This window comes from Pleurodeles waltl, chromosome 1_2, assembly GCF_031143425.1.
Source record: "Pleurodeles waltl isolate 20211129_DDA chromosome 1_2, aPleWal1.hap1.20221129, whole genome shotgun sequence".
In the NCBI taxonomy this organism is placed as follows: domain Eukaryota; kingdom Metazoa; phylum Chordata; class Amphibia; order Caudata; family Salamandridae; genus Pleurodeles; species Pleurodeles waltl.
Genome location: NC_090437.1, coordinates 306263523 through 306285406, shown reverse-complemented (window position 1 = coordinate 306285406; position 21884 = coordinate 306263523). Strand labels below are relative to the sequence as shown.

The following is a 21884-nucleotide window of genomic DNA, read 5'->3' as shown; positions in this document are numbered from 1 at the left end:
CCCGTATGTGCCTTGGTTTATAGGCATGGGAATCTGGCTTTTCTCAAATAGCCACCACATTTCTTAATTCTCCCTCAAGCCCAAGATTCATCACACTTGGCCCTCCTCGATTTGTAGATCTGGTTCTCTTCTTAAGCCAGAAGCCTCCCTCTCGAGCAAGACAGCTAAGGGTCAGCTTACCACTTCCTTTAGGGGGACACGAACCCACTCTCAAGACTCCTTCATCCCGCCATAGCCTGTTCCCCTCATCCGATCTCAGGTCACATCTTGTTCCAACAACCAACATAACAGCAGATATGCTCCTTCATCTCTGTGTATGTGCGACTGCATGCCAAATGATCTATTTGTATGTGTGTTTGCAGAGCTGTGTTCTTGGTAATCTGTTTTCTTGATGACGAATGGATGGCAAAAGCTATGCTTGGCTGATCTACGGTTATGCTGCCAAGCTGCATGGCAGGCCAGCATGGTGGTTCAGTGAGGTGAAAACTCATTGTCCGGCTTTTCCGATGATCGGCAGTTTAGAATTCTGAACGCCAACTCAGCTTTTCCGATGTTAGAAAATTCATTACAGTGGGTAATATTAACTGTTATTTACGAAAAGGACAGAAATGCGGTAGGGGGTGCTATAAAATAACACGCTAAACGTATGTTGTGTGCTTGATTGTGTTAAAGTCGAAGCAAAATGTTAGGTATGTGAATAATCTGAGAGATTGTGGCTTCAGAACGTTAAAAGTGGTCAGAGGCAAGCCACTCTTTGGATGCGCGGTCACGTGAGGTTCAAATTAATTTTCTGAACACCTTTGAGAGCCACAGTTGCTTCTGAAAAATAAACGGGATTTTACAGCATCGTCAACATATCCCGAGTGCTGTACGACAACCCAGGACGTGGCTCAATCTTGTTTTTAAAAAGTAATGAAAAAAAAAAAGTAATGGTAAAAAGGAAAACAAATCCGCCAAATACGCATTAAACGAAACTCTGTATGAAACATTTTATTTATTAACATAAAAAAGTCTAAAAGGTACAGAAAAACATTGCGGAGAGCTATAAAATGGCCTACAGTTGAAAGTATAATACATTTTGCCATACGTTTTGAGCTATGTACAATGGTCAAGTGCAGACGTCTACTTGAACAGCGTGCTGACGCCATTCAACGCATGCGCAATTTCTCTTTACACAAAATAAACAGAGAATTCAATATACCCTTCAACTGGCAAGATCCAGTTTTGCCAAAAGCGCACTGATTAGTGGCTGTTTGGCCTTCCAGCTCATGCTTACAGAATTGCACATCCGATTCTCTTTCAATTACATCCATGTACAACAATAGTTTCTTGTATTTATCTCCGTCTAGACATATCTGATACCGGGAAGCAAAAACACTTCAGCATGGGCACGCCAGTGGACTGACCCCCTTTTCCACACGCATGATGACGTATATTAAACAGGGCGAGAGGAAAGCAAGATAAATAGTATAAAAACATAACATTTAAAAGGAGGCATCTGTAGGAAAGCACAACAGGAAGCGGGAAGGCAATCAGACGAGAAGACAAACATGAAATAGCTTCAAGACATCTGTAAATACGGATGAACAAGTATCTGAACTCCCAATTTAAGTTCTTCCCTATACTCTGAGGGCTTGCTACACACAACTCATTTTAAATCTTCAAAGTGCACATGTTTTTGACCAGAAGATGCTGTATGCACCATTTGAAGCATGGGTGTGCTCAATTCCTCTTTCCCTTAGATTTCGACTTGTCTGCTCTCTCGGCCGATCCCACCGTTCCATTCTGACTCTGTGCAAATCTCGCCACAGTGGACACTCCATCCACAAATTTGGTCTTGAACAACACATTAGCATTGTTGAACATTCCATCTTTCAGAGACACGACAATGAACTACAAAAGGGAAGAGAGGAGAAACAAAATGTGTCATTAAATTTCAAAAACGAGGAAAAAATGACAACATCGAAACTCTTTCAATGAAGAAAGTAATTATTAACCCCCACTATACTAGGGTTTGGTGGCAGTGGCAATTCAAATGCACTTTAAGAGTTGTTATATAGTGCAAGTCAGAAGTACGTAAACAAAAATCACTCTTGTCCCAAAGTATAACATTAATCTAGATTAAGCAGGAGTGCATATCACAATGCCTTCCCAGGTGAATAAGAGTGTCCCCCGCACTCCCAAGGGATCCTCCTTCAAAATGAACTGAAAGTACACGGATTGCACATCCAATTACAAGGTGAAGTGAACCTTACACGACAATATGGTACTGCTATAAATAAATACATAAATAAAAAAGGTAATTTCATTTTCTCATGTCTTCAATTTCTGTTCAAAAAGAAAATCAGGACATCATCCTTTCATGGACGAGCAGTTGGTTGCATGGACAATATAATCAGTTCCAGCAAAACTTGAGCTCTAAGTGGCAGTCCAGAAAATGTCGACTCCATTAAGAAAGTCCTGTAAGGTCTGCATCTGTATAATAGGACAACATTGCACAGACCATTGCTTTCAAAGGACGAAAGGGATGTTGGAAAGATATGCAATGCAATTTCCAATGAAACATGCAATGTAGAACTCACTGTGTACGTGAAAGGAGGGCCAACCTTCAATAGAATTGTTAGGAAGGAACATTGTACAAGAAGGACTGGTGATAAATGTATAGTCTCAAATTTAACGTCTATGAAAAATATACTATTAATGCTACAAACCAACGGAAGGGGTGGAAACGTATTCTGCAACCCTTTGGGGAAACATTACAAAAATAAGCTGAAAATGTATCATATTCCGACAACCAGAGGAATGCAGAAATAACTGAAAAGGACTCTTATGTTATGTAACACAAGACAACCTCCATTACTTCATCAGAAAAGGCGGAATGAGTCAGACTTGCCTCTTCCTTCTCTGACTCTGATCTGACACTTTTCCCTTCTGCTGAGATGAGCAAGTTACTTACCTTCGGGAACACTTTCTAGTGGATATTCTATGTAACAATATGTGCAAAGACACCCATGTTGCAAAAGGACATCCAAAGGTTAACATCTGCACGCACTGAGCTGGTGTAATCACGAGGAAAAGTCTTTAAAGTCACAAGATGAAACAAGCAGGTATGCATCAACTCAAAGAGTGAACAAATGTACAAGATACTTACCTTCGGTAACGCCTGATCTGGTAGAGACATTCTAGTTGCAGATTCCTTACAGTTGACTTTTTCCCAGTCAGTCTGAATCCAGAGATTTTTCTTGAACAGAAACCCTTGGGCATCATTAAATTGCGTTGATCAGCTCCCTGTCCACCGTCATTCGTGCCAGATACTACATCATAGTTCCTATAAATGCACATCCACGGCTGGGCTGTCATCAGCTTCTTTTCACGATTTCCACAGAGCCATGAAGAACACAGACTACTGGTGTGTCAAAACGCTGGCCCTGAAAGGGGAGTCCATTGCCCTTTAAATCAGTTCACAAAGCAGGGAGAATGGATGGGTCGGTAAGGAATGTGTGTTGGAAACTACCCTCTTTTTGGCATGGTTACCCACACTTTTTGCCTGCTGCCTACATGCTTAGACTGCTTTCACTGCGATCCTACTAACCAGGACCCCAATGGTTGTCCTCTCTCCCTCTAAATTTGGTTGCCTAGGATTTTGTGCACCCACAATTGGCATACTGGTGCCCCCTAATAAGCCCCTGGTTATGTAGTACTTAGGTACCTGGTGCATTGGGGCACCAGGGGTTCCCCATAGGCTGCAGCATGTATAATGGCCCCCCCACCATGGGAGCCCATGCAAAATGGGTCTGAAAGCCAGCTATTGCAGTCCGCGTGAAAAGGTGCACTGCATCAGATCACTGTAAATCACCTCTATTGTAGACACTACTAGCCCAGAGGGCAGGGTGCAGGTCCCTGTGTGTGAGGGCACCCCTGCGTGAGAAGAGTTGCCCCTGCAAACGCCAGTTCCATGGAACTGGACTTTGTAAGTGCGGGGAAGCCATTTTACCCATGTACTGGACTACCAGTGTCCAGCTACCTAATGGTAACTCCGAACCTGGGCATGTTTGGCATCAAACATATCAGAATCATACCCCAATACTGTGGTCAGTATTGGCTCTATGATTCCATGCACTCTGGGGGCTCCTTAGAAGACCTCCAATATTGCTCCTACCAGTCTTTGGTATTTTTCGATCAGCCCGTGCTGCTGCCACCTGTCATACAGGTTTCTGCCCTCCTGCTGCTTGACCAGCTCAGGCAGGGGAAGGCAGAACAAAGGATTTCCTGTGGGAGAGGGAGGCAACACCCTCTCCCTTGGAAACAGGTGTTACAAGGCTTGGTAGGGGTAGCCTCCGCAAGCCACCAGTTTACTTTGAAGGGCACATTTGGTGTCCTCCTTGCATAAACTGGTTTGCACCAGTCCAGGGACCCCCAGGACGAAACTGGACAAAGGAAAGGGGAGTGACCACTCCCCTGTCCATCGTGGTGTCCAGTGGTCCTCCAGTTGGCCACTTGATTCTGCCATTTTGAAACCGAGATGGGCAGAGGCCCCTGGGAGCATCTGCGTGGCCAGGTCAAGCCGGTGACTTCACAGCCCCCTCCTGATAGGTGGTCATCTGGCTAGGTGACCAATACCCCTTTTAGTGCTATTTAGAGACTCCTTTGCATGTGGGTCAGATTCGACATGCAAGACTCCACAAGGACTCCACTGCATCGTTTACTTCGACTTCTGGCCACTGGAACCTGCAACTGGACTCTTCAGGAACCACCAAGGCTGCAACTCCGGCAACGACTTCGCTTTGCAACATCGTTTCATCGGCTCCTTCCACCAACTGCACCATTTCCCCAGCTGTGCATCCTCTGAGGTTGACAAGACTTTAGCCTGCACCAAGAAGCAAAAAGGAATCTTCCTTGGAGTGAAGAAGTTACTCCCCTGCATCTGCAGGCACCTACAGCAACGACGACTGGAGGTGGGGATCTGCTCTCCCCTGGAACTGTGTGGATCCTTCATCACAGGTCTGTAGTGGTTCCCTTGGTCCTCTCTGCCAGCTGTCCAACTTGGGAGACGGTGAGCCCTTGCCTCTCCTTGCAGGACAGTACCTCTGAACACCACGACTCTTGCAGTGACCAAGGCTTATTGCCTCCTGCTCTAAGGAATCTTCAGGCTCTGAGTAGCTCTGGCCCGAGCACTTCTTCCTGTCAAGCAGTCTACTCTTTGCTGCTACAGCGTCATGGGACTCTTCAGGTGTGCTAACTGGGCCTTACTACAACTTACTGTGCCTGCTGCCAGTAAGGGCTGCAACTGCTTCTGTTGGCTCTCTCAACTGCTGAGGGCCACCCCAAACTCCCCCCTCCAAAGGTCGAGTCCCCTGGGCCTTGTTGGTCCTCTTCAGCCTTGCAACTCTTCTTTTGCTCCTCTTGCATTTGCAAGACTTGTTGGTGGCTCTCCAACACCACTGACCAACTATAAACCGACAACTGACGTGGGACACCATCTGCCCCGCCCCAAAGACTCCTTTTCAGCTCCTGGGCTCCACAGCTGGTCATCTCTCCTCGTCACCCTGGTTCTTCTGGGTAGCAGAAGCCCCAGCTGGACACTCCATCGATGACTGGACTCTGTCCCCTTCTTTTGCAGGTCCTCTTCTTTCAGAATCCATCACTGGTTTCTCCTAGACTGGTCCAGTTTCCCTTTTTCTTTTAATCCTTTTTCTAAGTCCTCCTGTTATTCTTTGGGGAAACCAAGTACTTACCTCTGCTCTCTTGGTCCCTGGGGTCACGCAGGTTCTCACCTCTTGGGGTTCCTAGTCCTTCCAGTTCCCCTCTAACAACTCCACATCCTATTTTTGTAACACTGTGTGGTTCTTTCATGTGTGACAAGTTGCTGTTTGACTATTGTGGTATTGCATAAGCTTTGCAGGTCTCCTAGATGTGTTGGCTGCTCATCCATAGCTACCTCTAGAGAGCACCAGCTCCTTGACCATCTCCGGAGATGGGTCTGCGAACCAAGATCATACTAGAAAGTCCTGCAGGAACGAACAGGCAAAGTACCCGTCCCTACGGACTTAACTGGCCAGGCACTAGTGTTTGGTAAACGTGTGCAGGGATGCCCACGTCGCAGCCTGACATATCTAAGATTAGACCTCGGCGTACTCACGCAGTGGTCGCAGCTCTAGCTGGAGTAGAATGAGCACTGAAGCCCTCAGGGGGTTGCTTCTTGGCCAGAGCATAGCAGATTTTAATGCAGAGTGCGACCATCTGGAGATAGTCCGCTTTTGCACTGCCCCACCCTTCTTCGCATCCAAAAACCTGACAGAGTTGGTCAACTACTCAGAACTGTTTTATACGATCAAGGTAGAACGCCAAAGCTCTTTTTGGGTTCATGCACTGGAGTGTCTCCCCTTCCTTGAAAGGATGTGGGGGTGCATAAAAAGTAGACAAGGTGATGGACTGGCCTACATGAAAGGGCATAACCACTTTTGACAGAAAAGAGGTCCTAGTGTGAAGCACCAGTTTGTCAGGGTAAATTGGCAGGTAGGGCGACTTAGATGACAATGCCTGCAACTCGCTCACCCTCTGGGCAGATGTAATCGCCAACAGAAGGCTGTTTTTAAAGACAGAAGCCTGAGGACAATTATGGAGAGGCCCCAAAGGAGCGCACATCAGAAATGTCATAACCAAATCTGTTGGAGTATAATGAATGGGGAAGGAGGAAACGTGTATAGACTTTAAGGAACCTATTTACAAAGGAGACTTAAACAAAGAAGGTTGATCAGGCAACCTCAAAAAAGCAGAAATTGCAAAATAAATAACTTTTGAGAGTCTATAGCAGAGCCCTGCTGGGCCAAAGAAAGGATAAACAGAACCTCAGAGTGAGGGGCACCATGCCACAAATGTCTTCCGACCGGCATATACTGTTTGGTGGAAAGACACCTGGCTGCTAAAATGTTAGACTTCAGGTGGAAGGTCAAAGGCTGTCAACTGCCACTGCTCAATCTCCACGCAAGGAGGCAGAGACTAAAGAGGTTTGTGTGGAGAACCACTCCCTGCTGCTGCAACAGATGATCCTCGAAGGGGCACTCTGATTGGAGGATCGATGCACATGCTCAGCAGCTCGGGATACCAGACTCTCCATACCCAGTCCAGAGGCACAAGAATGACTTCAGCCCAGTCATTCTTGATCACCTTGAGAGCTCTGGACAGAATAGCAAAGGCGGATATGCGTAGAGGAGGCCTGAGTTCCACTTGAGACAAAAAGCGTTGCAGAGCGATTGCCAACTAGGGAACTCCAATGCACAAATATGCTGACATTGGACATTCTCTGCAGAGGCAAACAGATCTAACCAAGACTCTCCCCACTGCTGAATGACCTTGCGCCACCTCTAAATGGAGACGCCATTTGTGATCGACTAAGCGTTGCCAGATGAGTTCGTCTGCTCTGGCGTTCAAAAAGACCCGCCAGATGTTGAACCGCCAGATGTTGAACCACCAGGGAAATACCCTGTTGTTCCAGCCATATCCAGAGATGCAGAGCCTCCTGACAAAGGGGTCCACGACCCCACCCTGCTTGCTGCAGTACCACATGGCGGTGGTGTCCGTGAACACCTGCACTACCTTTCCCTTGAGAGAGGTAAGAAATGCTTTCAATGCTAGTCTGATCGTAGAGAGCTCCAACAGGTTGATGTGGAGTCTGGACCTGATGTCTCTGATCTTAACCTCTCCCAGATGGCCGCCTTAGCCCAGGAGTGACGCATTGGATACTACTGTCAGATCTGGTTGGGAGAGGGATTTGCCTCTGACCCAGTCACGGTTTGTTAGCTACCACTACAGATCTTGGGCAGTTCCATCTGAGTTCTGGACCATATCAGAGAGATTTCCCCAATGCTGCACCAACTAGAACTTCAGGCCTCACTGCAGAGCCCGCATAGTCATCAGCAGGATGCAGGAGTCCATGAGGCCCAGCAGCCAGAGTCATTCTCATCGAAGTCTAGGGTAGAGGCGTCCATGTTGCTGCTGCGCAGATCAAGTCTATGGGCACATTTGCAATAAATGCCAGGGTTGTACCCTTCTTTCTTGTGGAGTGTGCTTTGGGGTGATTTGGTAGATTTTCCTGCTGAGGTGTAGCATGTCTATATTGTTACCACAATCCATTGTGCAATTGTTCCTTTGTGACGGGTGACATCTTGCTGGATATGGAATAGAATATGAACAGTTGGTTCCCACTGAGTTATTGTTCAGTTTCTTGTAGGTAGTATATTAGTGCTCTCCTTACATCAAGAGTATATAATGTTCTTTCCAGTTGTCTCTGTGGGTTGTTGACCACTGGCAACTGAATGCCTTGATTGATGTGAAATTTGCTCACCAACTTAGCGAGGAACTGAGGGTTTGTTCTAAGGACTACTTTGTCCTTGTGAATTTGTAAGTACGGTTCTTGTATTGTTAGTGTCTGGAGTTCGCTTACTCTCCGAAGAGATGTGATAGCTATCAGGAAGGCCGTTTTTAGTGTGGTATAACAGAGCTCAGCTTCATACATGGTTTTGTCATTAACTGTGTTAATACTGCATTTAAGCTCCACATTGAGGCAGGCAACTTCCTTGGGCGAGCAACTTTTTTGGAACCCTCTAGGAACCTTTTTATCAAAGGGGATGAGAAAAAACGTTTTACATGATGCTCCCCTGTGTAGGCCACAACTGTTTCCTGTTTAGATACGGTCTCAAAGCCATTGTTCTTTGTGCACCATAGAGGGTACCTTTTCCTTTTTGTTGCACAGCATTGTCTTCTTGTTGGTTTTCTAGCCTCCTTCAGTATTTCCATGGTTCTAGGTGACAAGTTTAGGTATCCAAAATCTATGTATTCAGGTGCCAGGCTGCCAGACGGAGTGTTGCTGGTTCCAGGTGGCACACTTGCCCCTTATGCACTGTGGGCAGGTCCCACTCGTCCCTAGTTGTCTGGCCTTCTCAAGTAACCTTGGTATTAGGGGGAATCAGTGGAAAGGCATTGGCAAATCTCCCTGACCAGTTTAGTGACAGGGCATTCCCTTCGGATTGGTGGTGTTGAAATCTGGAAGTGAAGAGTTGGCATTTCCTGTTTTCTGCTGTCGCAAACATATCGATTGTTGGTGTGCCCCATAGCCTGAAGATCTTTTCTAGGCTATTGTGTTGTATTTTCCATTCACATGAGCTCCTTTCCTGTCTGATCAGTCTGTCTGCCTCTATGTTGTCCTTCCCTGGCAGGTGTACTGTCTTTATGTTGATCCTTTTGTCTTTTGGGCTAGTTTGCTTAGGGTGAATTACTTTGTGGCCCCCCTGTTTGGTCAGGTAAAACATTGTATTGTTTGTCTGGATAAGTACGGTTTCCTGTGTTACTTCTGTTTGAAAAACTTTCAGGACTAGTAGCAATGTCTTAATCTCTAGGAAGTTGATGTGCTTTATTGAATCTGTGTTGTTCCCCACTGGCCCAGAATTCTCAAGTTGCCAGTGTGCGCTCCCCATCCCTCTAGAGACACATCTGTTATAATGGTCACCGATGGAGTTGTTGTCTTGAAAGGTCTTCCCTGGGTTATGTCTTTGGATGCCCACCATTGTAACTCTTTCTGTACCCTTGGCTGTGTTACAACCACTACATCCTCCATACTCCTGGTGGTTTGTGACCAAATGTTGCATAGCCATTCCTGGAATGGGCGTGTGTGGAGTCTCGCATGGGTTATGAGGGGAATGCATGAAGCCATCATGCCCATTAGGTTTGCGACTGTCCTCACTGTCAGAGATTGCTCCCTCTAGTAAAGGCATGTCTGTACTTACTCTCGAGGAGAGCACTTGCGCTTTCTTCGCATCCATTCTTACTCCTAGGGAAAAAAAATCCAGTTGTGGCTGTAGGGATGATTTCTTGTGGGTTATGGAGAACCCCCGCTTTTGTAGGGTTGTGATCACTGTTTACATGTCCTTTTGACATTTCTCCTTGGTATTTGCCTTCACTTGCCATTTCTCCAGGTAAGGGCAGATGTGAATCGCCTTTCTTCTTAAGAATGGTGCGGCTGTTGCAAGGCATTTTGCAAAAACCTTTGGTGCAGACTTTATGCAGAAGAGCAAGACCTTGAACTGATAGTGTACCTTTGAGTACGAATCTAAGGTACTTTTTGTGTGCCTGATTCCGGGGTATGTGTAGATAGGCGTCCTTTAAACCTATGGTTGCCATGTAATTACCTTTTGGTAGAAATGGGATTACCTCGTCGTCATTTTGAAGTTTAGTGTGCAAATGTTTTTTTTGATTTTTTTTAAACGAATACGAGGTCCTGGATTGGCCTTAACGTAAGGTCTTTTTTTGACACCAGGAAGTAGGGTGAGTAGTTTCCCCTGTTCAACTCTGTTGGCACCCTTTCTATTGCATATTTTTGCAGGAGTTTTTACCTCCTTCTTTAGCTGTACCAGTTCTACTTCCCGATACCTTTTCTTCTTTGGTGGGTTTGGTGGTAGAGCGCTTGTGAGTTCTATACAGTAGACGTGGCATACCATGTTTAAAACCCAATTTTCTGTGGTGGTCTTTGCTCATTCCTGTGGGTATTGCGCTATTCTTCCTCCCATTAGTGTTGTGTGTGGGCCTGAGGCTATTTTTGAGTCACTTGGAGTTCCCTCCTTCTCTGGAGGTTTGTCCCCTAGCTCTCCCTCTACCACAAAAGGGCTGCCTTGCTGGATGTTGCCACTGTTGGTATCCGGCTTGTTGGCTAGCATGGTGTGTACCGCTCTGGACCTGTTGTCCTGTTGTAAACTATCACCTTCCTGTGGGCCTTCTCGGCATATTTCTTCTCCTTCTGAAAGTGCCTCTCTATTTAAGAACATCCATTGCCTTTGCGGTCTTGTTTTCCTTTTTAATCTGCTGTAGGGATTAGTCTACCTCTTTCCTAAACAAAGCATCTCCAGTAAAGGTTTGTTTACAATGGAGGCCTGAGCTTCTGGCTTGAAGCCTGAGATGCTGAGCCAAGCATGTTTCCTAGCAGTTAGGTCCATACACATATGCCTGCTCTCTATATCGGCCGCATCCAGTGCTGATTTCAGACAAGTGTTGGCGATATTCTTCCCTTCTTGGATGATTGCTTTTGCCCTTTTCTTATTTTCCGGGAGCTTCATTAGCTCCACAGTCCTGTCCCATTGTGTGTGGCCATATCTGCTGAGAGCGTTCGAGTTCGCTATAGGGCATTGAGTTACATCCTCTCCTTTCTTCTTCCTCCCTACCATATCCAGCCCCTTGCTTTACTTCTGGCGGTAGTGACAATGATAGGGTCTGTCACCGCGTTCCCCTGGATGTATTTGGGGTCCTCTGAAAAAGGTTTATACTACTTTTCTACCCTTGGTGTCACACCTTTAGTTGAAGCAGGTTCTTTGAAGGCCTCCTTGCCCTGGTCAAGTATGCTGGGTAGGATTGAGAGATACAGATTTCTCTTACTTGATAGCATAAGAATTTCTAGAAAAAAAACACAAGTCTCCCTTCTCTTCCGCTAGAGGCACTCCATAAGGTTCAGCTGTCCTCTTTATCAGGCTATTGCAGAGTGTAATACCGTCAGAAGGTGAGGGTCTCGAGGGGTAGTTGTCAACCTCCTCTTCTGGGCTCTGTCTCAAGGTTCTTCATTCATCCTCAAAGCCCCCTGCAGCCCCTTCCCCTTACCTTTTTTATTCTCTTTTCAACAGTCTTCGTCACTTTGTTCCCTGTGCACCCTCGAGGATTTCTATGTCCAATCCTCAGTCGGCTGATTTTGCACCCCGACTTGCTCTTCATTATCACTGGAAAGGCCCAGGTCCTTCAGAGACGCCTGTGGTTTCTGGCTGTACATTGCTGGTGGGTGTTCTTTTCTCTGCTTTCGGCACACCTAGACAGTCTTCGGCATGAATGTTGCACCAGCCTGGCAGTCCTCGTCCCCTTGGTCTCTCAGCGGACAGAGGTTACAAACTTTGTGCAGATCATGCTGTGCGAATTTGTGATGGTAGTTTGGGTGGAATTTAAAGAGGGTGTTTTCCAGGACCCCTACCTTGCTTAATTCTCCAGCCATATTTAAATTCCAGCAGGGTCCTCTTCTGGAGTATGTAAGGGAAGGTCCCCTTTAGTCTCTCGTTCGGCAATTTCTTAAAAAAGAAATTCACTTTTTTTCAGGATTCTTCGATGTTGTTCCAAAAAACTTTGAAGCTCCTCCTTTTGTTTCAAAACCCAATGGCAGAAAAATAATCTTAAAATGGTTACCACACACAGGAACGTCCGGGGCGCTGTCTGATGTCACACTCAACCACTAGATGGCAGAATAATGCACAGCATGTGAATCCAGAAACGGATTCATGCTGCAAACCTTGGGTCACCCGGAGCAGGGTGATTGTGCTGGGCAATTGTCCTGTTCACAGGCGCTCCTGTGCTGGGTTAGGACCAGGCACCCAGTAGGACATCTGTAAGGGCTTCATTGAAGGGAAGAAGGGGTTTGGAGGATGACGCATTCCAGGCTGCAACACTTCTGTCAGGTTAGTCCTGACTGCCACCAAAGTCATCCCAAGGTCCAGGACCTCAGCTGCTCTCCGCACCACCACAGAAAATCGTTGTGTCTTTAACGACTTATGCCTAGACTTACCCGGTTGTCCTGAGGACTTAGAGAGGGACAACGAGAGGGAGGCTCCGTGACTGATGCAGAGAACTTCCTCTCGGAGACTTGCAGAGTCAAGTGCCAGGTCACTATCAATTGTAGGGACTGCTCCCTCAAAGCCTTCAAGCGCATGGCCGACACTCTGAGCACGACTTCAGGTCGTAGTTGCACTCCAGGCACCAAAGTCCCACGAGGTGCAGATCCATCACGGACATCACCAGATGACAGGATCTTCAGGGCATGAACCCAGTCTAAATCAAGGACATCCCTCAACACACCAGAGGTTAAAACAAAGTCGAAAAAAGGGTAGTAAAAAATTAACTGAATGGTAGCTCTCTTCAGGTTAGCCGTGTCATGTGCTGGGGCGGCGCCTATATAGAACCCACAATGTCATATCCAGCACAGACAACGGAGCCGATTGGCACTACCAAATGGCGCATAAGGGTACTGCTCGAGAAAACCCCCCAGATGCAGACGGACGCCTGGAGAATATTCTAAGGTGAGGAATCTGCAACTAGATGGTTATCAGATTATGAAAATAAGTGTCCTGCACATACATGGTTACCATCTAGTCTCCTGGGCAGATAAAACCTGACCCAGAGTGAGCATTTTTAACAACTTCTTGAGGAAGAGGTTGAGTGATCGAAGATCAAGGACAAGGTGGAGGCCCTTGCCCTTTTTCGCAACCAGAAAATAGCAGGAATACCAATCACAATCTATATCTGGCACCAGGACCTTCCCTATGGTTCCCTTGGCCAAAAGAGCTGAAACTTTCTTGCAGAGAGGGGACCGGTGATCCTCCGTCATCCGATCCTATGATGGCTGCATGGATGGAGGGTTAGTCTCGAAGGGGAGGGTGCAGCCCATTCAGACTACCTGCATTCAGAAGACTGCTAGCAGGGCAGGTGATGGCAAATCCTGCCTTCTGCTGGTCCCTGGTGGGGAGTCAGACTAGGAAGGCTTAGAGGCTGCTGGGCGTTTTGGGGGTACGAGGGGTGTGGGACTTGCCAGATCACGGTCTCCCTTCCCTGATCCACAAGGTCAGTGGATCCCACACCCTTGGTCATGCAGTGGCTGGCCAGAAATGGGCATAACCACGAAAGGGACAAAAGGCAGACTTGGGGCAGCCGCAAAGTCTCCATGTGTTGCCTGAAGGCCAGGGAACTCACCTTCCAGGTCAGATCGTTCAACCTCTTCCTGATGTCCTTGGTTGGCAGCTGTTCAGTCTGCATGAATCCTAATACAAAGGTCTAGAGACTGCCACCACAGCAGTCTTTCTGGGACCGCCAAACTTGTAATCACACCATAACTCTGCGTATACGCCAGACCCCTGTAATAGCCTATAAACTTTATGATGTTGCTGCCTATGTCCAAAAGGACCTGTGTGCTGTGACCTAGCAACTAAACAGTATTTACAGATCACAGTGGTAGACTAGCAGAGGAAAAAGTGTTTGCCAAAAGCCTCAATCCTCTGATTCCTTGTGTGGAGAAGTAGTTGACAATTAATTACTATTCATCTTACAGGTTAAGGCCTGCAGAATAAGTCTCTCTGGAGTGCGATGCTTAGTGAGATTAACAATTCACTTACCTTCAGTAATTCTCTTTCTGGTGATTGCCACAACTAACTTCAAATTATTCACCTTTACAAAATTTTCCACAAGTGCCACACTGGGTTTGAAAGATTTCACAGCATTGCTCTTGCGAGCCACTAGGCAGCGTTGTGCAGCTCTGTTTGCCTCATTTCACCCCAGAAGTCACACAATGGAGATGCTTATAAGTGCAACCCTGCGCATCGACAGTTGCTCGATTGTTTTTGCTTACATGGATATTGAGCAAAAAAAGCAGCAAGGAACCGGAGTAGCCACTAGAAAAAATGGTTAACAAAAGGTAAGCAGCTAGTTCTGTTGAGGGATACTCAAAACAGCAGATTTCTCATGTTTAGAATACATACCTAAGCAGTACCTCTCAAAGGTGGAGGTGATTCAAACCAAAAAGTCCCACAGGACCGAATGGGCAAAATGTCTTTCCCGTCAGATGTGGCTTTTAAAAAACAGTGCTTCGTGAATGTGTGTGCTGAGAACCAAATCATGGCCCAAAAGATGTCAAGAACAGACAGTGGTAGCGGCCGTGGCCATAGTGGAATGAGCCCATGGTGCTTCCAAAGGCTGCTTCTTGGCAAATACATAGCAAATCTAAGTGCAGGACTATCCACTTTGACAGAGTCTTTTCTGCACCACCTTACCTTTTTTTTTTAGTCCCGAGAACCCTACACAAAACTGATCGTCTACTTAATGGCCCTCTGTGTGATGCATGTAAAAGTCAAAGGCTCTCTGAGATCTAGTCAATGGGGTCTCTCCTCCCCTTTTAGGAGGAGAGGAGAAGCAAAGAATCCTGGGAGGAAGATGGATTGCTCTCATTACCTTACACAAAAAAGCAACCTTGGTCTTTAAAACCAATTTCTCTGGAAGGGAAGGAAGTGTAGGACATCTGCACTGAGAAAGCCTGGAGCTTAATCATGCAAAGTGCTGAAGCAATCAAAATGAGGGCGATGGTGGTGTTGCCAGTGTTAACTTGCACTGGTCTCTCTTTGGACAACAGTATGGTCTTCAATACCAGATGAATGGCCCATTGCTCTGAAAGATTTATACAGAGCCGGTTTTTGCCAGAGACCAGAGTCCCCTGATCTCCACAGTCAGAATCCCTTTCAGAGGCCCAGGAGGCACACAGGGGCTAACAAGCCCACAAGTGTTGGTTGAGGCCTTTTGCTCCGGATGTCCCGGGCCTGACTTACTATGGATACTGCTCCCTGGGTCAAGTATCCCTTTGTCACTGGATTCTCAGTGGTAGCTGTTGTCGAGCAGTAAAGGCTCCCTTGGAGGTGGGGGGGTGGTTCTGGATACAGGTCAGTGAACATGACTCAATTCAAATTGCAAATAGTTTGAACAACAAATCAATGCAAAGCCAAATACTTGCTTCCATAAGAAAAAGTATTTTATTTCTAACTCTACACATGCAGAGGAATGCAACATTAACATGCAACAACACAATCCCCCCTTAAGGTCGGGCTCTATTAGTTGTCAGACACACCTTGTCCCACTCTCCTTCGTGAAACAGGCTCAGGGTTATTACTTATTCACTGGTGGCCACATCCAGGAAATGCACACTATTAGGTTGTACTCCAGAGTTCCCTGACTATTCAGGATTTTAGTCAAAAGTGTCTATGGTGCTGTAGCACCGTCCTCATCGAATCCTATAGGTCCCACAGGCCCTACATTAAGTCTTACCCGCTCCTGTAGCATGGAAGCATTCAGCATTATAGAGGATACCCTCAGTGTGGGCAATTGCAAGATCAGATCCTGTTCAGAGAAGTCAGGGTGCTTGCTGTACACACAGCAGTGTCAGAAAAATGCAGGTTCACTCTTTGGAGTGGTGCAGCCAGCTCTCCCCAGCAACAGGAGTAGCTTTCATCTCACTAGTGACTAGATAAATCAAGCTCTCCTCAGTGGGGAAATTCAATCCTTCGGCTCTCGACTGCAGTCCAGCAAAGGTGAGTAACCCTCTTCAACGTCCACCTAGTCCTTGTGGGGGTCAGTCAGGGCAGTTCTTTTGATGCAGCTGGACCCGCAGGTCACAGCCTCACTCCAGTCTCGGAAAGAGGCCCGTAGTCTTTGGTAATGTGGTCCCAACAACCCCTCCTGGCACACAGATTTGCTGCAGGACCTTCCAGATGCGACAGAGTCCTCAGGTGTTCACAATTCATTGCACACTGGTCATACTACTAATGCAATGGTGGCCCCCATGGCATGCGGGGTCACCGCAACAAGGCTGTGTGGGCGTGGTGCCCTTCGCACAGCATTCGATACTTGGCACAGTCCTTGGCGGCCCTCTCCTAGCATATGTGGGTTGCCAAAAACAGTCTTGCACAAGGGCTACAGCCCCATTGGAGCACAACCAAATCCTCAAACCTCGCATCCCATCAGTAGGGCTACCCAGTGGACCTTGCTCTTTCCAGTGCTCTCCTCTTCCGCACAGGACACAGTGGCCTTGACAAGCAGGTGGGGGCTGGTGCACAGGCTTACATGGCAGGTGTTCTTGGCTTCCCTGGGTGATATCCTTTCACTCAGTAGAGAGACTAGCAGGGCTTGTTCCCATTCCCGGGCAGAAGTAATTTAGAGCTTCCCCATATCAATCAGCTAATCTGGCCGCTTGGCAGATGTCAAATGTTTGGGGACTTAACATCCTCTTCTTATTGTTCTTTTCCAGAAACCAAATGTGAGGGTCTGTGTTTTTGAAGTTTTGTATTCATTATATCTTTTAAAGTGGACTCTTCTCTCCTTCTTCCCTCATGAAAGATGTCTGTCACAGTAAGCATGACTCCGAAGCGGCGTGACCCATGGCACAATTCATGAGTGACCAGAGTGCACAGACAAGGCCTGGATGTCAGCCACAGGGATGCATGCATCAAAAAGTTAATCCCTGGCTGCCAGCCCCATCTCCCTTTCTGAGATGTTTCCGGACACATACTTGTGATCCATCACTGAATGAAAGAGCAACCTCTTGAAGTGCAAAGGAAGGCGCTCCTTTCCCTTCAGCGTGTGCCCCGCCCAGCTCACAGGAATGCAGCAATCAACAAATCTGCTTGTGGGGATTCCTCCCCTTCTCATGTCAGCACCAGGCTGGCCAGAGCTTCTAAAAATTAAACTCAATGTCCTCCATATAATGTACCATTGCAGGCACACTCAGTCGTACATTTATAGCACACTTATCTCTATGCATTGCACCAATGATTGTACATATGCATTAAGTATACAATCTGGGCGCATTGTTGAGCACTAAAGCCTTTCTATCTTTATCCAGGATGTGCTATTTACAAACACCCATACAGCACATACACTCAATCATGTGCGCCCTACCCAACGTTTCACCATTAATGTGTTGTATTTCACCCAAGTACATATACACTCACACATGCTCTCTTTGCGCATGCACGGCACACCACTACATCTTTAACGTCATGTATTCCTCACAGGCATACATATACTCCGCACATGCTAATCTCACATGTAATACACAGTACTGCTCTATCCCTGATTTGAACCCTTCGAAAGCCCACTTCCAACCAGTGCAGCCCCACTACTCCAGTTCTATGTCTTTATCAAACAGCTACCCGATGTCGGCCAAGGGCGAGTTAAGAACACAGGAACAGAACTTTTAAAGGGGTAAATCAGCCTGTAAGCCTTACTCCAGTGACAGGGTAAAAAGGCCCTGTTCACTACTAGATTACTACACAGTATGCTGCCACCGCTTCACTTGTACTGCTTAACTCCTTTGAAGGCGGTAAACTTCCACCATCATGAGGGTAGCACTTTGGGTAAAATCTCAATCCGTGAGACAGGCTGTCATGCTGCACATGCATGATCCATGTTCGCCTATGACAAAAAGAAAATGTAGTGATCTAGACAACAGTACAGTTGAGCACTCCAGGCCGGGGGAACATGTCTTTACAATGTATAGAACTTTTTTTTTGTCCAGCTCGGCCACTGCCATCAGATCTTGGTGCCCGAAAGGAGAGGGTTTTGCTACTGGTAAGGTTGAAGCCAAGCAGCCACCAGTTTGTGGAGACCTCTCTGAAACCTGGATGACATCTGACCGGCACCTGGGCTAAACCTTACTCTTCTCACCAGTGGACAGGGAAATGGCCAGACAACACAGACCATCATCTGGCGATTCAGATTTTCCTACGCAGCATCAAGTTCCTGGGAGTTTGGAAGCAGACCACTATTAGCAATTCGCATACACATTAGTTAGTCAAGACTCCTTCAGACAAGGAGTCGAAACGTATTGCGGACTCTCCCCCCAGGAATTCTGCCATCTTGTGTGTGGTGGAATTAGGAATTCTGGGACACAGTGATGCCCACTCCCCAAAGAAAGTGGTCCTCTAGGGGGTGTAGTGACCCAAAGGTAAGCAGACCATTGGCTACTACCATTCCCTCCCCTTAATGCCCCCTAGCTGAATATTTAGGGGACCCTCTAATACCAGGACATTAGATCTTCACTGGGCACAAAAGGAGTGGACAAAGAAGCCTGCTGATCTGACAACAGAGGAGCACAACTGACTTAGCGCAAACGCTGCCGGTGTGCTTGCTGCACCCAACCCTTGAGGAGCAACTGACCTGCAGCATCCAAAAGACAGAGCTGCCAGTGCTTTGTAAATCGACAAGAACTCCTTTGAAGCAGAGGAGCTCTTTTCCTGCATCTGCAGGTAACCCAAGAAAGAACTGCGAGACCGCCAAAAACCAGACGCCGGACATCAGTACTGCATCCGACCCACCTAGTCTGAGCTAAATTGGGCCAACAGTGTCAATGTGGCTCCAAGGCCCTCCAGAGACTAAGCCTAGCTTGAGTTCACCCACTGTGGAGTTCCCAATGGTGCTTGCACCTTCCCTATGCAGGCCCCCTCCAAGCGCAAGCATCTCCTGCACTGGAACCAGATGCCAAAAGACAACACTGCACCCGAGCCCCACAGCCCAAGAAGTCAGACAACAGTGTCCCTATGTGCCAGAGGATCTCAAGGGTCGAGCCCCCCTTGTGGGTTCCCCTGGACTGGCTGCCCAGGTCCCTGCTTGCAGCCTCTTTCTAACCAAACCAATTTCCAATTAAGTGAATGGGACACCCAATGCAGTAACACCTCTGCACTCTGACACCACAGAGCCCCTCCCACCTCCCAGGTGAACTGATGGTGTGGCCTTGGACCTTACCCCATACTTGCCTCAAGTCGAGAAGAACAGACCTGTAAATCGTTAAGTTCCCATATGCAGAGTCCGTTCCTTTCCAATAGGATAACATTAGGGCACCAGAAGCTGAAAAGCACCTTTGCACCCAGACGCCTCAATGCATCCAGAAGTAACCTATTGGTGCTGCCTTGGACATTGCCCCATATTTAACTCTAGAAAATGGGTCATGTAAGTCGCTGCTATGTACCCATATGCAGTATACGTTTTTCCCCAATAGGATAGCGTTACCGCTCCAAAAAGTGTACTGTCAACTTTTGTAAAATTCCTAACTCGAAAAATACTCACCCGATTCAGATTATCTTGATATAAAAATTTATATAAAATGTGTTATTTTTATAACTTGGTGTCTGATTTCTTGAATGAGTGTCTCGCTTACTGCCTTTGTATGTGCAATACATGCTTAGCACTACACTCTGTATACTTAAGAGCTTTCAGGTTGTCATTTGTGCCTCTAATTCCTCACGGGTTTGCTTGGAGTCTTTACACAGAGTACCTCTTTTTGGTCCATTATATAAAGAGACTGTTTCCTAATGTGCCCCAACCCTAAGCACCAGAGGCAGACTTCATGCAGGTCTATCAACTGATGAGAGGCAGCAGACTTTTGTATTCATGTTTCAAGGCCCAGAAAGAAAGGCACTGACTTGTCTATGTGAGGATATTGAAGTCTTCTAGTAGGTGTGAGGTGGCAGAGGCACTGGGTTGGAGTCAGGCTGCAAGATGACAGTTTTGCTTTTGTAATTTCAAGCACAACATCGGCAGGGCTTGGACCAAAGTCAGTTCATGGTTAGACATAGGTGGAATCTGTGTAGCAGGGTCTCGTGTGTAGCTCGAGGCTAGATGCGCTCAAGACCTGCTTTCATGTCTTGTGCTTGAACATGGACTTACTGGAAGAGTTTGAGCGTGAAGCAGAGTGGTTGAAGGGCTTATGGGAAGGCCACGACTTCTGTTTGGCAACGCACAGCTCCACCTCCCGGTCTCTATTTACCTCTCAGTGCATGAGGTCACACTTATTGTACGAGTCCTGGCCAGAATCTAGGCACCAAAAATGCAGTCAGCAGGTTTCTGACTGACATCTGCACCGTGCAGTCGCAGCACGGCTGTCATACTATTTGTCATTGGACGGGATACTGTTCTTTAGAACACTGGCTTTGAAACACTCAGAAATTACAGGAAAACTAACAAAACTTAAATAGGTGCTGCAGATTTGCATTGGAAGGCACAGAAAGAAAGGAACAGATGTCAAAATGATTTCCCTGAAATATTCCATGGTTGAGACTCAAATGACTTACAATTTAACGAGTATTTAGAAGCTTCCCTCATGATTATTAAACTCCTGTTGACTCTGATCAACAACTCGAGACTAGGTCATAAAACACATTTCTCCCTTTGTTCAGAGTCCTAAAGCGAACAGCAACTACTGAGACTGATATTAAAGCTTTTGATAGAGACCTCTGACTGTTGAGTCTTCAAATCAGAAAATTCTCCGGTGTACTGGACCTGGAAAATGTTGAGCAGCACAGCTGCACGCTGGTAGGTGGAGTCATTTGGCTCCACATTGAAAGTGCAGTCACAATGCTAATATAGGTGCCACACCGGTGCACTGGCATTTCCTATCTTTCTGTGCCAACAGCATGGATCATGTGAGCTACCTCAGTGACTTTTGGGACAACTTTTTTTAAAAAAACTTTTGCTATTTAAATTTTTGTTTTTTGATTTGCTCCCAGTGTGCTAGGGATATGTCCATTACTAAGCCTTGCGGGTAAAAACCTTGCAGGGATTGCTACAGACAGATGTCTGTGTCCAGCCCCCACCAGGCCTGTCTCTGGTGACTGCGTCAAGTTTAACTCTATGCACATGATGGCGATTAATAAGTAGGCGATTAAGCTCTTGCCGGCACAGTAGAAAGCCCCACACTGTTCTTGGTCCCGATCTCGTTGAAGATCATGGGGCTGTTCCAGAAGCTGTTCCCACAGACAACAGCCTTCCTGCTCCAAGACATACTTGTCTAAGTCAGGCAAATTGAAGAAATGCAAGAAAAAGTCAAAGCACTGTTTGGCTTCATCCGCTTGACCTCGTGCTTCTAGGCCCTGTGCCTCCCCCTCTCCACCAGGTGAGGCGGAGTCAGGGTCTGCTTTGAGCTACCCTGAGTTCCCCAGAGCCAGAGCGATGACTGTGCAATTAAGTTCTACGCGCCATGCATGGTATGTTTGGCCCATTGACTCCCTCTGGTGTGCCTTCGAGTCCCACGGAGCCGTGTGGTGGCAGTGCTGATTTACAGTACACTCCAGCCGGGACCTCAGGATCCGTTTGTGCCGTTCATGCCTCCATTGGACACAGCTCCGTTCAATTTAGCACAACTTCACAATGAGACTATCATTCTCCCCAACACTGATCTTGTGCCACCTTAGCGCCATCTAGCCCCTACCATCCTCTTAAGTTTCCGCCCATTGGCAGGCCCTACCATCCTGAAGGGGGTGATGAGGAGGAGCTGT

The 21884-nt window shown here is 47.0% G+C and overlaps 1 protein-coding gene across 1 annotated transcript in view; it reads right to left on the bottom strand.

The window, feature by feature from the left end:
- Window positions 1-975: 975 nt before the first annotated feature.
- Window positions 976-21884, bottom strand: part of SMC2 (structural maintenance of chromosomes 2) — a 348380-nt gene continuing 327471 nt past the window's right edge. The window contains exon 25 of the mRNA XM_069238504.1: window positions 976-1893. Within this exon, the coding sequence (XP_069094605.1) occupies window positions 1723-1893 (171 nt within the window). The 3' untranslated portion in view covers window positions 976-1722. The remainder of the gene's footprint in view (window positions 1894-21884) is intronic.